Below are 17,131 nucleotides of genomic sequence, written 5' to 3' on the forward strand. Positions count from 1 at the left end.
TTTTAATGTGGGGCTCTTTGTTAGCACTGGGATTGATCTCTGATATGCTTTGCTGTCTCTGCTCCTTTATTTCATTTACTTTAAAGGCATGCTTAGAGACATGGAAATTTTTCCATCCCAACAGATGGGACAGAAATCTCTCCCTGATGAACAAAATCTTGTAAAAACTGGAGCTGTTCACAGCCCTCAGCTGGCACAGCACTAAAGCGTTTAGCAAAGGAATGCATTTGCTGAAGGCCCCTCCATCCAAGAAAGGCAGCAAACCTGATCATAATCAGAAGGCTCAAAAACTAAAGCCCAAGAGCTGAAACTTGTGATGAACAGATGAGGCTAAGTTGCATACACAATTTACCTGTGCACCTCAACACATTAAGATGCATTTATATGTATGCTTACACCAGCTGGTGTCTACATCCTTCCTAACCAAAATGCTGTTGGCCTTCCCTAGCCCCAGACTCGTGCATGTGCAAGAACTTTATGGTGAGGGTGACGGAGCACTGGAACAGGCTGCCCAGGGGGGCTGTGGAGTCTCCTTCTCTGGAGATATTCAAGTCTCACCTGGACGCCTACCTGTGTGACCTGGTTTAGGGAACCTGCTTTGGCAGGGGGGTTGGTCTCAATGATCTCTGGAGGTCCCTTCTAACCCCTACAACTCTGTGATTCTGAGATTCTGGTTCTGTGAAATTTTTGCACACACCTATCAGACCAGGTGGCCCTCAAGTCATGAAAATATGGTACTGCAGAAAATCTTGTTAAGGTTTTTTTGCTACTACAGGAAGATTTATGTTTCCAGTTAGATAATGGTGGCAGCTGAAAACTAAAGGTCACATCACCTGATATTAAGCAATCCCACATTTGATAAACAAACCAGCACACAAATCAGGAAAACAGAATTTTGAGCCTAGGGCTATTGTCAGGTCATCTCTTCACCCTACAGGTAAATGCATCTTCCGAAATAATATTTCACTGTCTGTAGACTTGCAATAGACTCACACGACCTTTTTAGTTGTGTTTGTGGGGGAAAAGTACAAACATTTATGTAAGTTATTTCAGCTCAGAAATTCCTTGTGATTAATTAATTATATATATAAAAATTTCTCAAAGGACAGTGGACACTGTATGCACACACACATAACAAAGCAGTTTAGTATTTTTCATACACTGCAGTATTCTCAACCAATGACTCAGCCTTCAGTGCAAGTTCTCAGAAAACTGAGAAGTGGCACTTCAGCTTCCAAAAATCGAAGTACATTATTTAGGAGCCTCTTCAGAAACAATCACCTGCTGCACACTGTATAGTTACACCTTTGCAAACCATAGCTTTGCATTCCTAGGTGCCCATATGAAGTTGATAGTGATGAATACTGATTGCAAAATGACAGCAGTTTATATTTAAGAAAGTATATTGATGTATCTTAAAACACTGACCATCTAAAAGCAAGATAAAGTTAGATGAAGTCTGATAGAGAATTAAGTTTTGATTTTTATTGTTTTTTAAAGAGTGACCTTAAAAAACCATTTCCTGGTACTTTTAATTTATCATAAGCATGACTGATAATAATAAGAAATAGGTTATTTTGTGCATATATTTTTCAGATGCCACTTCAGACAACAAGCAATACCACTGTTTCTACTTTGGACTATGGTTAAGAGTTAATATGCTTAAATAAACCAAACTTCAGGAGCTGACAAAAAGTATCCAAGAGCGTTTTAAGACAAATTTTGACCCTGCAGAAGATGCAGCAAATAGTTCCTCACTAATGTACTTCTATGGAAGTCCTGAAATTCACAGTTCAAAATGGGAAACTTCTAAAGGATCAACTAGACTTTCTTTTGATGAGCATAAAGAAGAAAGAAAAATAAATGAGTACATTAGAAAACCCTTGCAATTTTTATTTAATAAACATCCCTCTTCACAGCTTGGGAGCCAGAAATGCATATGATTAACCCACTGAATTCCAAAATGCTTACATGACACCAGAAAGCTGAGAAAATTGTACAAATGTCAGACATCTTTGAGAGCTGACACAATCAGAACATCCCAGAAGTTTTGCTTAACAGTAAGTTTTTGTTTGCATAAATGACTGCAAACAATCCTTGTAGTTCTTACTAACTGCAGAAAATATTAATGGTGTCTTGGAGTACCAGTTACATCACAGATCTTCATTGGCCTGCTATGAAAAAAAACTCTGCTGAGCCACAGCCAAGCTCCAGGTATTGAAAAAGAAGAAAGAAAGTGATGGACAAAATGTTTGCCAATTTATGTCAACTTCAGTGGGGGAATCCAACCACAGAAGAAAAATAAAATGATAAATACTTTGGTTTGCATTACTGTTTTTCAAAGCCTTTGCTTTGGGGAAAAAAAAAAGACTTGCAGGATGATTATAAACCTTTTCACAGAACTTCAAGGCCCTTCTCTGAACTGAACACATTTACACACACAATCGTAACGCAAAGACGGTTTAGTAGCAACCCCAACTATTCTGTACTAGACTATTGATCTCCTCTTCTCTTTCTATTTAAATACAGACTCAAAGTCTTCCCTGAAAGCCTCCATCTAGTACATCACAGGCTCACAAGTCTCCCAGCACTCCGCTACAAACCTAGCTTCTTGTCACCTTAGGTTTTCACAGTCCTTAGGGGGCCCTGAATTGTCTGCATAAAACTAGGAGATGAAAATGATTATGCACATGGTTCAGGCTTAATGTGCAACAGACAGACATCCAGATGGGTAAAAATAGCAAAACTTTCTGAAAGACGAAGAATATTGGTATTGCAATTCTTCTTCCAATGAAAAGTATTCATGACTGTAACTGTCCCATGTCAATATGAACAGCATCACTTTGTCAGCTCCAGCCTAATTCATTTACATAATTCTCCCAGCACATGAAAATGTATATATTTACTTTTTTTTTTTATAATCAAATACAATAATGAATTTTTTTTTTCAATAACAGGAGAAATGGCGCAAGAGATGAGACAAAAACATACAGAAAAAGTCACTTTTGACCTATTTTTTATCCTTTAAACCCCAAAGTGGACTCAGTATTAAAATCAAAGCACTCTTAAGTATATTGTGAAATATTTACAGCTGTTATTACTGCCTGATTTATGTGTGCAGAGACCAGATTATTCAGACTGGTTTCACAAGCAATATGTTAGTAAACAGGATTTTGTTTGGTAATTATATTAAACACGTCCACTGGAATTAATTACAAATGGTATTTTACTGTACTTGATAAAAGCACTAGGCAGCAAGAAATAATGATGGCAAAAAAAAAGAAGTCTCCTCTCATTTTCAGTAAAGCTTTCCATGTGAAAATCTGTCAACATGAAAAGTTACTGCTTGTAATTAAAGCCAGGCTTTACTTCAGTAATATGTTTACATGTTATGTTCCAGAAGGGAAAAAATGCAATTGAATTACTCTCCTTAAAGCCTGTGGTTCACAAACACATGGTCTGCTCTGAGCACACTACTAATGTCGACTCCTGCAGCCTGGGAAGAAAAAAAATAATAATTAAACAAAAAAATCAGCCAAGCCTCACGCCACATTTGAGAGTTTTGCACTATTAACGTGGTTTGTTACGAGTTTAAGAGAGCCCTCCAGATGTGCTTGCAGGATTTTTGCTGTGGGTATGCCTACCCAGATCAGGTATTTAAGCTCTGCTCTTGTCAGTACTTGTACAAGGTTTCACTAATGGACTGATAACAGCAAAGAGGAGGTGAAGTTTGTGAGAACGACAGCAACGAGCTAATTACCCCTCTGCCTCAGTTCTTGCATTAGCTCACTAAACATCCCTTAGACAGCCTCCACAATGGCTTTATAGCACAATATCTGTTTTCAAAGGTGACTTCAAGACAACTTTTCAGAATTAAACTGGGTTCAAATTGCCAACCTGGGTGCTAAGTGGTGCTCCAGGAGAGGACCCCACTCTGCTGGCTGCTTTTGAAGATGAGACCATTTCTACTCTTTCAACATTTGTCATGCTCCCTTTCTTTTTAATAAACACGCACCATTTTCTCACCGTCCCTCTGTATCCTTTTTCCTATACATAAGTGGTATGTGTAAGATGCTATTTGTTGTAGAAATAGTTAACTAGAATTTAGGACCAGAGGCATACAAACACTGTATACTGACAAGTTTAAATGCTCTCATATTACATAATGAGACATATTTCCTAAATAGACAGCAAATAACTTTTTTTCCCCCCCATGGCAACCCAGTGCTCTACATGACAAAGCATGTTACTGGCTTCAGTAGAAAATGTTCTTGAGCAAGGTCATAACATATTTCATGGTAAAGAACCAAACAGATAAGCTGGTCTGTGGTTATGCAGCGTTACAGAAGTCTGTATGCTGAATTTGCTAATTTAGCTTCAATTCACAAACCTGATGCTCATTGCTTCTCTTCTATTTTTGTTTGCTATTAATGCAGCCAGATGGGATCTTCAGTATGATTACAACTCTCCCTACTTTAATATGAACTCTTCATCCTACTACTATCAGATGACATTTGCTTTACTTAATGTACATACATTTAAAAAAATTACAGAAGTGCTATTGCTGCATTACATGAAAAATTCCATTGTACATTTAGCTGACATAGCATCAGCTGCTGTTTAAACTGGGCTTAGCTAATGGACTTTTAATGTCAGTGGGGTTATGTGCAGTTACTGGCTATTAGCAGGAACGGGCCCTTTCTATAAAAATCACTTTTCCTCAAGCATGTTGTTTGAACATTCCTTCCTCTGATTTAGTGACTGTCACCAAATACAAAACAAATGCAAGGACGCTGGAATCTACTGTTATCTTTAAAACCAACTTAACCTCAGCCCGGCCTCCACAAACAAAATACACATCTTGCATTGGTGCTGGCAGATATAAAACTTTAAGGACAAAAGACCAAATTTTCTTCATGTTACTCAGATGTAAATCCCAAGCAACCCAGCAAAACTAATGAGATAGTAAGAAAAACATGATGTAGGTATTGTCATTGGTTGATTTCCCCAAGAGAAAGCATTTTTTTCTTTTTTTTTTTTTTTTTTTTTTTTTTTTTTTTTTTTTTTTTTTTTTTTTTTACAATGAAACCAAGTTCCTGTAAAATAAGCTCATCAGCAAAGTTTTAGCAGATGCATACTCCACGGCATGTCACTTTGTCATGTAAAATCAGTTTTCTTTGTAAATGGTTCTTATAAATGCAAATTTAAGACTTTCTGCTGGAGATTGCAAAATGATAGACACATTTACAACGCAAGTAAATGAACTAGTACTTTTCTTTTCAAGATTTGGTAGATTTTACCCAATAAGCTATGTTTACTACACTGAACTAATATATAAAAGACTTAGCAGAAAAAAAAAAAAAAAAGATGACTCATACAGAAATACTGCATGACACTGAAAGCACAAAAGCTAGCAGAAACTGAAGATTTTTGCCTTTGTCAAAAGACACATGGTGCTACTCATTCTGCTACCTAGCCCAGGATAATCACCGCTTTTATTACCAGCTGTTACATTTATAACTCCAGCCTCAGAAGCCTGAGTATGCTTTTACAGTAGCAGAGGACTTCAGTTAAAAACAACAGAAAGCTGAGGCAGATAATCGCCAGGCATTCACCTGTGTGTAATAGACATTTATGTGGGTATCTGCTACAGTTGGTGGCATTTGGCTGTCAGTGTTCCTACTGGGAATAATGTGGCAAAACCCAAGAAAAGAAAAATTGCCTGGAATATCCTCACCAACCGATTTTCAAGTAAGGCATGGTATTAATCTCTGTACAGCTAAGCCGTATCACTACATGTAAGAGGAATGGAAAGCCACGAAAGTATTCAAATTAGTGAACCTAAAAATAAACAAAACATACAAAAAAAATTGACAGCAAAAAACAAACAAACCAGAAAAAGGCTATATCAAGGTCTGTGTATTTGTGAGACTCACTCTACTGTGTTGATATAATTTTTTTTTTTTTTTTACACAAAACTGTTACAGCTGCTATGTCTTGTCTTTGAAATTAATGGAGCTATATATTTTGTTGGCCACAGCCTGGACTTGTGTAAGTATATCCTTGATTTAAGTATGGGGGAAAAAAAAAAAAGAAAACAAAAGTAAACTGACACCACTAAGTTCTGAACTTTCTAGCTATAAACTTTCTAGATACTCAGTAATAACCAAGAAATTAGGCATTTCCTACTTGCTAAGGCACAGCTATTTTAAATGAGAGAGACAAGGAAAACCAGCACTCGTATCCTTGTCAGCAGAGATGTGCTGCATAAGAAGAACACTGTGTTTTATTTCAGCAAGTGACTGAAAAAGTTACCCTCACCTTCAGAAACTGGTGAGGAAGCAGAAAGGAAGTCCCTAAGCTGTGTTTGTAATGTCTGTGTGAAAGGAATTTTTAATGGGGATGATGATTTGCCAAAAACCATCGCAGCTTTTGGGCCAAAAAGCTTACAGCAAGGAATACTGGTAATTCATGAGCCAATTCAGCAGGAACACTGCTGGTACCAGGGCATATTCTTCACCATTTAATTATAGCCCCATCCCTTAACTGGACAGAATTCGGATTTTTCCATAATTAACTCATATTTTCAGATCTGTGGCAAACAAGAGAGAAAGGAAATTTTATGTCCTACTAGTTGAAAACACCAGTGAGTTTTGTCCTAAACTTAGAACAAAAGCTCAAGCCACAGAGATTACACTTTATTCTCAGTGACTGCAGACCATCCAAAATTTCAGACTGAGCGCCTCGCTGCTACATGCTCTGGTTGCTGCTGAAAGCTGTTGATGCTGTACAATTGAGAGGTGAAAGGAATACATCTGTTAATTCTGAAAGCAGCTGGCAGAACTGGGAGACATATTAATAACAGAGAAAATTAATTCAGACTAAGAGTGCACATGCATACCTTGAATTATTCTCAGCAAACAGAAGTAGATCTGTTACAGTTCGTGTAGGTAAATCCAATGCACGAGAACGGTCTTAACCTCACTTGCTATTCGGTCCCACTTCTCATTCCCCCCTTTTGGTATGACTGAACTGCAATTAACCTTATTCAGGGAGACTACATCCTTATTCTCTCTCAATACGTAAACTTCTAGTATAAACATGCATGTTGGAACTGAAGAAGACAAGCGATACATCTATGCAATACATAAATACACCAAATACCATAGGAGAACAGGAATTCACACTCCAATAGTTATTCAACCAGTTTATGGTTATAACACAGCTCTCAAAAACTCTCTGAATGTCTAACAATCATCTTGTGGTGATCTCTTCTTGCTGCCTCATGAGATGCACTAAAATCAAGCAAAGGAAAAACGAGGAGTTCAAACAGGTTTCCTAAACGCACACAGATGAGTCAAACTCTTTAGACAGATAAGTTAAAGCTTACTTGCCTGTTTCCCCCTGTCTAGTTGATGAAATTCAAGATCTCTCAAAAAATCACATCCACTACTCAGGGGACCAAGGAAAACGCAGGCTTTCCTTTCTCTCAAAGGATACACCGTTAATCCACAGAGCTTAACGTTTCAACCTCTCACTCAATATGAGACTAAGAAATAAAGCTACTTTACTTCTTGAAAATAACTAAAAAGGGATTGGGAGGAACTACCTAACAAGAAAATTCTCAGCTGTTGCCAGACCAGTAAAACCTTTCCAAGCTCCTTAGCATTATTGTTGATAATGTTACCTCCAAGAGAGAAAAAAAGATACTGATTTAATTGCCTAGGCAACCTGGGCTTTGGCAAGTCATAAGGCAACAGGGTGTAAGCTGCTTCATTCAGTTGAATATGATATTCCTGAATTGCAGATTTAAACAAAACAAATCCACCCAAAGCAGTGACCCTTATTCCATTTACAGCAGCACTGCTGTTACCCACTGGAACTGCTATCACTCCTTGCAAATGTAGGCTGTTTGGGATAATTTCACTGGTCTAACCAAGTCCATTTTAAACACTTGCCAGTGTAAATTCAGAGTTCCCACAAAGCATCCCTGTTCTGAGCAATGGCATGTGGTTTTGCCCTTCATGTTTTAGGCATCTTTTGGGTGCCCGCATGTATAAACAAATTGTTGGGTAGACCCGGTAAATTCAATTTTAGGAAAACATCTGAGAACCTTCAGCACAGCATTCCCACCACAGTATCCATCTTTGGGATTTTCAGATGAGGAGAAGGAGGGACTAGAAAAAACACCATCTCCAGCATTCACAAGCCTCTGTTTCTCATTCTGGTTCCCATACACATTTGCTACACACTCTTCAGCAGTTCACCTGACATCTCTCCACCAAACAGCAATAAAACACAGCTCTCCTCCCAGTTCAGCAAGGTGAATTAAAAATCTTGTTACTGCAATGTAACCAATGAGAAACTCTCACGATCTCCAGCAATGCAAACATAGCAAAACCATCCTAAGGAGGCAATTGTAGATGTTCCCCATGTGGGGTGCCACCAGTTGGTGTGCACACACAACTTCTTTGCTGCCTTCTCTTTGTTGTTCCAATGCAGACCTCGTAACCAAGAAAAGTGAGAATTTGGAGAGGCTCTGAACACTGCACTATGTATAGAAAGACCCTACTTTTATGGTATTACTGCACCTATGCAAGCTAGAGCAGCAGGGAGAGGTGTGTTTGAGGACTAGCAAAAGCACTCACCTAACCCCAGAGCTGCCTGTCCTTCCTGAGGCAGGCACCATGGCCTAGTTGTGTTTCTCCACCTCAGTCAAATCAGTGAGATATAAAAGGAGCACAAGATCTAGGAAGTGCTACAAATACATGCCTTAATTTGTGTTGAATCAGGACTGTAAGTCAAGCTTAATAGTGAAACTTTCCACAAATCTGGTTGGGATATTTTTATAAATGTAAAGAAGAATGAAAGCTGTTATTGTCTGAATATTCCATAATGTCTAACATTTTTATTTTCACTGAACATCCAGGAGACTTTTAGAAAGGGGAGGAAAAAGAAGAGTTTGGCCAGCAGAACAAATATTTGGTATGTTACCGACCTTTTTGCTAAAAGAACTGAATCCTTTCTGGTTTTGATTAAGGTTTCTTGTTGGGGGGAGGTTTCTTGAAGGGTGTCAGCCACATCCCCTTCCCCCAAGCAAATAAACAAAAACTATTCTTCTCCTCCCCCGCCCCAATGGAGTTTTCTGCATTGATAAAATTTTTAAGTGAAACTGCTTTTGCCCAGAGCTTCTAGGTAATAATGTGCCAAACTATAAAGGGACTCCCCAAGTCCCAGTGTTTGATGAATTAGGAGGAAATCCCATTTTTCCTGCTGAACACATGTGATTTGGGATGAAGTTAGGAAGGCAAAAGGAAGCTGCTCCGATGACGACTACCTGGGGGAGAGGGGGGATGAATGCTGCACAAGAGCATCTCCAAGGTTATGACAAGCTGGGAAACCCTTTAGCAGCTCTTGCTCATGCTCTGAACCACAGTGCCTGACTTGTGAATACTACTTGAAAGTGCAGAGCCAGTCCTGAAGAAAGCAACTGGATCACACTACAGTTTGTGGTTTCATTTCACCTTTTTCTGCTAGTATGTATGCCCATGGCTTACAGTCAGTTCTGTGTGCCACATCCCTACCTTAGAAAGATGAATCTAAATAAAACAAAAACCAACACACAATCTACACTCTGCAAAATGTTTAAGCACATCTACTACAAATACAAAGACAATACTGAATAAATTCTCTCCCTGTCACACTGCCAGAATTTGGGGCTGGAATATTTGCAGATGGCCCCATTATATTAAGCATGGGGTAACAAATTATGTGCAAAATTAAGGAGAATTCTGTTGTTTCTATTTGCTCAATGCTAGCTGCTTCACAAACATTTCCATTTTCAACATATTTTCAAATGTTCACTTACAAACGAAGCCAGTTAAGTCTTCTTTTGGATACAGTTGGCCTCCCAGAAGACTTACTGCCATTTCCTTCAGATCACCTCTTGGATAATGTTATGATGGAGAGCTCTAGGGGCACTGACTCCCAAGACCAGACTCTGCTGAGCACACACAATAAATCACCTAAAACACCACCATTCTTCAGCCCTTGGAAACGGTCAGAACTGAACTGTGCCTCTGTACAGCATTATTCTGCAGCTCTGCAGATGGAGGTCATAGTTAACTGGAAAACCACCACTTTGCCTCTTATTCCTTACGCTGCATCCTTGACTTATGCTTTAAAGCTCACGCTGGTTTATATCTGTGAGTTGAATGTCAAAGCAGAACTAGCTAATGAAAATGACAGGCGATGTAATTACTGCTGTATTGGCAGTGGTGCCAAGATAGCTGCCTGCTAAACTTGAATACCTCCACTGGGTGGCCAGCAGCACGCACACTTCACAAACACACACACTGCTCTCCCGACCCAGAGGGAGGACATGAGGATGGGAAAAAAGAACACCTTTCTTTCCTGTAGCACCATATATACAGTTACATGAAACACATTGCATTGGCAGAGCACCCCTGATTAAACTAACCTTTATTTCAAGGATATGACGTGTTTTAGATGACAAACCAAAGATCCAAATGCTTGAGACTCACACTGAGTCAAATCATCTGTCTCCATTGCAGTAAACAGTCTGCTACTTTGAGTAACATACTCAGAAATTCCCCAATGTTAGAGCAATTACAAATATTTTTTCTGATTATCTATTATATATTATCTATTATTATCTATTCATGTGTCTTTTTTCAATATTCAGGAACCAGATTCCTCAAAAGTCCAACAATGTGAAGTCCTGAAAGACACCATAAAGGAAGAAACATGGCCATATTCTGTACGTTACTTCAAACAAGACTTCGAGGCCAGCAAGGCAAAATATGCGTAGCTTCACGTTTCAAACTAGCTCTACCCAGTGTTTTACATATACACAAAATTCTGACCATGTACAGTACATAAATATCCAACTACTGTTCTACCAGCATGAGTTCCTCTTATGTACCATGAGAACTGATGTTGCACCTTATCCCATTCAACTGGACAGACTGACTGTGCCTCAAAACATCCATCTCTACTTGCACAAAAAAAAAAATAAAGATATTTATTTGAAAATGCCTGATAAATATAATCCACATGCTCTCCTCTCTTGCTTTGCAGACCAGCTATGGAAATGATTTGCCTGTCTTTGGAACACAGTTCTCAGATGTACTGTATTTGGAAAATTCAATTAGAAAAAGCCTTTTTAATATGGTTAATGCTCTTTCCTGTTTCTGACATTTTCACACACAAAGCTAGTCACAAAGTGCAGTGAATAACCAGGGCTTTGAAACCACTACAAAAAAACAAGCAAACAAAAAAGTCATGTGCTGAACGATGCATGTAAAATGACTGGGTGTAAAAACGTTGCATGATTGTGGAAATGTTGAGAAACCACAAATGCATTCTTACTATACTGAATAATGGCAAGAACAGTAATGCTGAAAATTCATCAGAAGGGGGCTGTATTTGATGCATACACTTCTGCGTTATTTTTTTCTGGAACTGTTGTAACCAGCTGGCTAAAGACTGGACAGACAAAAGCACAGATTCTGACTCATTCATTCCCATGGAGAAACTGAGGGATCTCTGTACTTCATTTTAATCCTGGTGAAACTGCCCCTCAGTCAACCAAGGCCTTCCAATGGGCCACCTTGCTCCTTGGGAAACCTCTGCAGCACTAAAATGCTACTGAGGGCAAGTAAGGGCTGCAACATCTGGCCCAAACTTGTGAACATCTCTGAAATCTGCAAGAGCAGAACGCTTGAAAACAGAATAATGTTCCAAATGGGTTTACCTGTTCACAGTGAAATACTCCTTGGCTTTACTGACGCAGATGCTATTACATTCACACGATCAAATATAAGTGGTCCACTGATACATCAAGAAAATTAAGTCTGTTTTTCCTTTTTTCCTACAAGATGCATTTAGTTTTTTTTTAATCGGGAAGCGCATCCCCAAAAGGTTCATACATTCACATGTTGTGTTTCACTTTTTCCGCACCAAGCATTTTCAAACTGCTGCTGTTGGTAATAAGGAGTATGCTGGGGTAGGACAAATATCTGCACATATGGCTCTTTTACAGTTTTCTTTTTAAATTATCACTTTAATTTAATTAGGTTTCAGAGGTTAAGCATAAAAAATGCACTTTCATTGTAAAGGAAGAAATGAGACAAAACCTCATTCACATGCAGCCCCTTTGACTTCAACTTTTCTACCCATCTCTTCCGCATTATTATTAGCCCATGAAGCTGGCAGAACCACACTCACCACTGCAGGTAGGCATTTCAGCTCTCCTTTTGTCCCACCCATCTTTGAAAAAAAGAATAGGGCTGTGGGGCAAAGCCCTTTTAAGGTCCAAAGAGAAGAGAAAGTAGGGAAGCACAACAGCTGAAGCACAGTCTCTGCTGATAGACACAAGAAGGGAAAGTTGCTCTGACGGCAGATGGCACCAAGACGCTGAGCACAGCTAGGTCTGGAGTTGGCTGTTCATTTCTCTTGCATATTGGGATGCCTGGATTCTCCTTTTAATGGGGCTTTTTAAATATATAGCAGTATAATGAATATAACAAACATCACATTCAAACTGATTTTGGCTTGATAATTTCCCTGGCCCTTTTCACTCCCCTTTAAAAATTACAGGCTCTCTCTAACATTGGGGCCATTTCCTGTTCTCTCCTGATAACAACGGAAAAATACTTAAGACAGCTTCAGATAATAAGATAAGAAATGATAATAAAAAAGTGTATTTAGGTCTGCTGAATGGTTTACAGGAGGATTCTGGGATGCAATGATATGAATCTCTCTGCAAGGGAGCATGGGGGCTGATCCACCAAGCACTCAATTGATACATTTATTTTCCAAGAGGCAATGGAAAGGGAAAGCATTAAAGCAGAAGCCCCACAATGCCCACGGCTTCCCTAGCCAGCTTCAAAAGATAAAGCTGGTTGGGGAATGGAGAAGCAAAGCAAAATAAGAAATAGCACTAGGAGCAAGTACTGGGGGGGGAAAAAAATGCACCTCCTTCCATTCCTCTTAAAATTATAACTGTGTCAGTGTTTGCTAGTTGAAGACAGCCACCCCTTTAAGCCTTTTTTTTTAAATTTTATTTATTTTTTTTGCTGTTGTTTTTGCTTTTCAAAGCATCACATAGGACGACTGAATTGTTTGCACAATTAAAACCATGTCAGCTGGCTCCAGACCCACTGAAAATCAGAAAAGACTAAGGCTGATTTGGAGAGTGCCACATTTTCCATTTCTGCTCCTTTCAAGGGTCTGTGAATGAAAGAACTAGTGGAGGGGTTCCACCACAGAAAAGATTGACCAACTGGGTGATGACTTTGGAGAATGAGGTTGCATAAGAATCATTTTAATATTTGTGTATTTTGGAAACATAGAAACAAAAGAGCACTAAAACTTTGCCCGTGAGATATAGTAAGAAAACTTCCTGAAGAGGGCACAGTTAAACTGTTGATTCATTGCCTTACAGAAGCACTATGCATACATAAATGAAGTTCACTAAGACAAACACCAATCAGAAAATCCCTCAGCTCTGGGAAGGATGCCAAAGCCAGGTCTGCACCCAAATTCTGCACCCACATCCAACAAACAGGAAACAAAAATAAAAGCAGCCGTGGAAAAAATGAGTCAAAACCAAATGACTATCTCCCTCAGTTTTCCACCCAGTTGTGGAAAGTGTGTGACATGGCAAATGATGGGAAATATTGCTCGAGACCTCTCCTGCCTTTCTTGGTCCCGCACTAATGCCCCCTGGTCTTGTCCCTAAGCACACACACAGCACTCTGCCATGCAGCATTACATTATGAACACGTGGCAGTGGGTGCAGGATGCCCTGCAGCAGGCAGACGTGGAGCAGCAGGTCCCCGTGTCCTGCCAGCAGGACATCAGGCTCCTTGCTACTCCAGGTCCTGCTGCCCAAGGGGATCTTCTCAATCCTCAGATCTGCACAGACTGACATGAAGCCACTGACATCTAGGTCTGTGTGCACATGGTGCTAATAAAAGCTTGAAAAACAGAAACATCAAACCCCAGCCACGTCCAACAGGAAAGCAACTGAGGAAATAAACAATGCAGAAATGTGATATGATGCATAATCGGTTTTTGTACTTCCATTTTCTACAGTCTCTTTTTCATGACCAGGTTTCCGATATCCCTGCGAGATAAATTCCTGGTATACTGTGGAAACGTGACCAAGGGTGAAGCAAGTACCACCGGGTAAGGATTAACGGGGTTAAGGTACAAAAACGACGCGCCCTGCATCCCAACACCCTGCCGGGGGCAACGGGAACAAGAACGGGCGGGAGCACTCCCCAGGCCAAAGGCTGGAGAGGAGTAGGCTGCGATGGCTGGGAGAGAGCACGGGATCGGGCTGTGAGGCCGTCTCTAGTGCCTCTCGACTGAAGTGATGAGGGGGAAACCAGCGTTCTTCCACTTGCACTGTGCTGACATCTCCAAATCAAAGCTTTGCTGCACGTTGCTGTTTCTCGGTGGCAAGTATGAAACACGCGATCAGCTTCTGACAATTCCTTTCTCTCGCTACCAACGTAACCGGGAATTTGCAAGAGCTTTAACGAACGCGCACATCCCGGCTACGTGCTGTGCTGCCCACACGCAGAAGCAACCTCTCTCCCCCCAGTGCTGAGCAGCTCGTAGAAAAGTATTTCTCAGCAGAAGCCATCATTTCCACTTCAGCTCAAACTCCCGGGAAGAGAGGAGAAAAGCACCGAGAAAGTTTTATCTGGCAGCAGAAGCAGCTTCCCGCTGTGCCTGCCTGCAGCAGCCGGGCTGGGGCAAACCGAACCGAGGTTCTTTGTGATTGATGCTCCAGGCACCGCGGAACGCATGGAGCCACTTTCACTTTGATGGGGGAATTTGCACACAAGCTCGGAGAGAAACATACTTAGTAAATGCCCCGACCCGGCGAAAATGAAACAGTAACATAAAATAAAGACACTACACACGCGGTAACTGCCTTCGGGTCCATCACGCTTTAAGAAAGAAGCAGAGCGTGGGAGAAGCGGGTCTCACCAAAGACCTCTGCCGAGGGGTCGGAGGGGCCGCAACGGCTCCCACCTGCTGTGCCTGCAGAGCCCCCAGCCCCACCGGGCCCCATCCAGCCCAACGACTGCTCCCCCCCGCCCCGCTCCCGGCTGGAGACCCCGGGACGGGACGGGGCAGCCGCCCCGCTGGCCGCGTACCGCCGGCTCGCCCCGCCCGCCGACCCCGCAGTCTCACCTTGCGCGGCAGAGCCGGGCCGGCTGGCCCCCAGGACGGCCAGCGCGGGGAGCACCACGCTGTGCAGCAGGTATCCCATTCCCAGCCCGCAGCGGGCCGCCGTGCCCTCCAGCCCTTTCCCCATAGCCGGGCGGTAGCGCAGAGAGGTGCCTCTCGAAGCCGGTTCAGCCGCCGGCGGCCCCGTCCCGGCGCGGAGCCCCGCAGGCGCTCAGGCTGCGCGGAGTGCGGCGGGGCGGGGTGCGGCGGGGCACGGGCGCGGCATGGCGGGGTGCGTAGCGGAGCCCGGCGGAGCGCTGCCTTCCCGCGGGTGCCTCGGCTCGGAGCGGCTCGGAGCGGCTCGGAACGGCGAGGCTAGCTCCAGCCCGCAGCCCGCGGGGCGGGGACGGGTGGGGGCCAGGCAGGGCCGGGCTGGGAGAGGGGCTGTGCCGCCCGCCTGCGCTCAAATGCGAGCCGGAGCCGAGGAGCGAACCCAGAGGGAAAGGGGGCGGGGGAGGCTGGGAACCACCCGCCGCAGCCCTGCCCCGCTCCCCCTGCGCGGATGCTGAAGCACACGCATACACACAACCGAACGCAAACAGCCCTCCCCGATCCGGCTGAGGGAGCAGGGGGAAAGGCTACCCCGGGAGGGGATTGGGGAGCCCCTTTCCCCAGGGAACGGCTTTCCCTTTCCTTTCCTTTGCCGCCTCTCCTAAAAGGCTGAGGTCACCCCAGGGTCCCAGCCCTTAGCCCAACACCCTCAACATGCCTTCTCTTGCCCTCTGCCTTCATTGCTTGTCCACCGAATCCCACAGGCAGTGCCCACAGCTGAGGTTCATTGCTCGACCAGGGCTTGCTTAGAATTCACTGCTGGTTTTGGTTTTTAAGTTGCTGTTCCCCTTGCTGTTCCCCAGGTGGGCTGCCTGTGGCAGTGCCTAGACACAGCTTCTCATATGCCAGGCTGCCCCTACTCCAGGGGCCTATAGTCCCATAGCATACTGTGCTGCCCTGGGCAGCCTCTCCTGCAGTCTAAAAGCTCCCTAAGGAGAGCTGCCCATGAGACAAGCAGCACTTTTTCATGCATCTTCCCAGACACGCTGCTTTTGCCTTCTGCCCATCAGGAAGAAGTAGCAGCATGAGGCTGCCATGGCAATGCTGCATAAGAGTTTCCTGGGGCCCCAGTAGCTACTTATCCCCATGGGGCTCTATACCTCAGCCCTGTGATGTTAATGCCCTTCCCATATGGACCATCCCTATTTCTGGGTTTTGGGAGCTTTATTTCAGAAGGGAGATATGCCAGGAAGGTGCCCCAGGGAGATCACACTTCAAGCCCAGCAGCTTCTGTGTTCTAGTCCGGTCTGTTTCCAATTCTACATCACAGTTCAGAAAACACCGAGGCTCCATCATTTACTTCATTACTTTGGAGGCTGTGTAAGCAGTGGAAGGGGAACTCTGAACAAGAATGTAATTCCAGAACAAGTTGGGTTTTTTTTGTTTGGTTGGTTTTGTTTTTGTTGTTTTGTTTGTGTTGTTTTTTGTTTTTGTTTTTTTTTTTTTAATTACTTGTGCCCTACATACATCCCAGACCTTGTACTCCCCAGCCTTATGCGGTGGGTGGGAAGCGAACAGATCATTTCCCTATCTATGACATTTGTCTGCCAGTTTTGCCATAACTCAGTAAAGTTGGGAGCTTCTATCATTTGTTGGGTACTTGCTGTTTCTCTTGTGCTAGATGAAACTTTGCAGAGGCAAGAAAATAAATCCCTGAAATATGGAAGTTGAATGCATTGAGGCACAAGCTGACTGGCACATCCAGTGCCACAAGAGACAGGAGAGGGAGGTCTGGTTTCTCCATTAAATGGAGTTAATTTATTTTTGATGTTTTGGGTCTTCCCAGGAGTAATACCTATAGTTTCAGGCT

General features: G+C 42.5%; 1 protein-coding gene across 2 annotated transcripts in view; it reads right to left on the reverse strand.

Moving 5' to 3' along the window:
* The window catches only part of UNC5C (unc-5 netrin receptor C), a 232,771-nt gene extending 217,311 nt beyond the window's left edge, over positions 1-15,460 (reverse strand). For both annotated transcript variants that reach the window (XM_048941227.1, XM_048941226.1), the window contains exon 1: positions 15,235-15,460. In XM_048941227.1, the coding sequence (XP_048797184.1) occupies positions 15,235-15,358 (124 nt within the window). In that variant the 5' untranslated portion in view covers positions 15,359-15,460. The remainder of the gene's footprint in view (positions 1-15,234) is intronic.
* Between the last annotated feature and the right edge of the window lie 1,671 nt (positions 15,461-17,131).

Source organism: Lagopus muta, chromosome 4 (genome assembly GCF_023343835.1).
Source record: "Lagopus muta isolate bLagMut1 chromosome 4, bLagMut1 primary, whole genome shotgun sequence".
NCBI lineage: Eukaryota > Metazoa > Chordata > Aves > Galliformes > Phasianidae > Lagopus > Lagopus muta.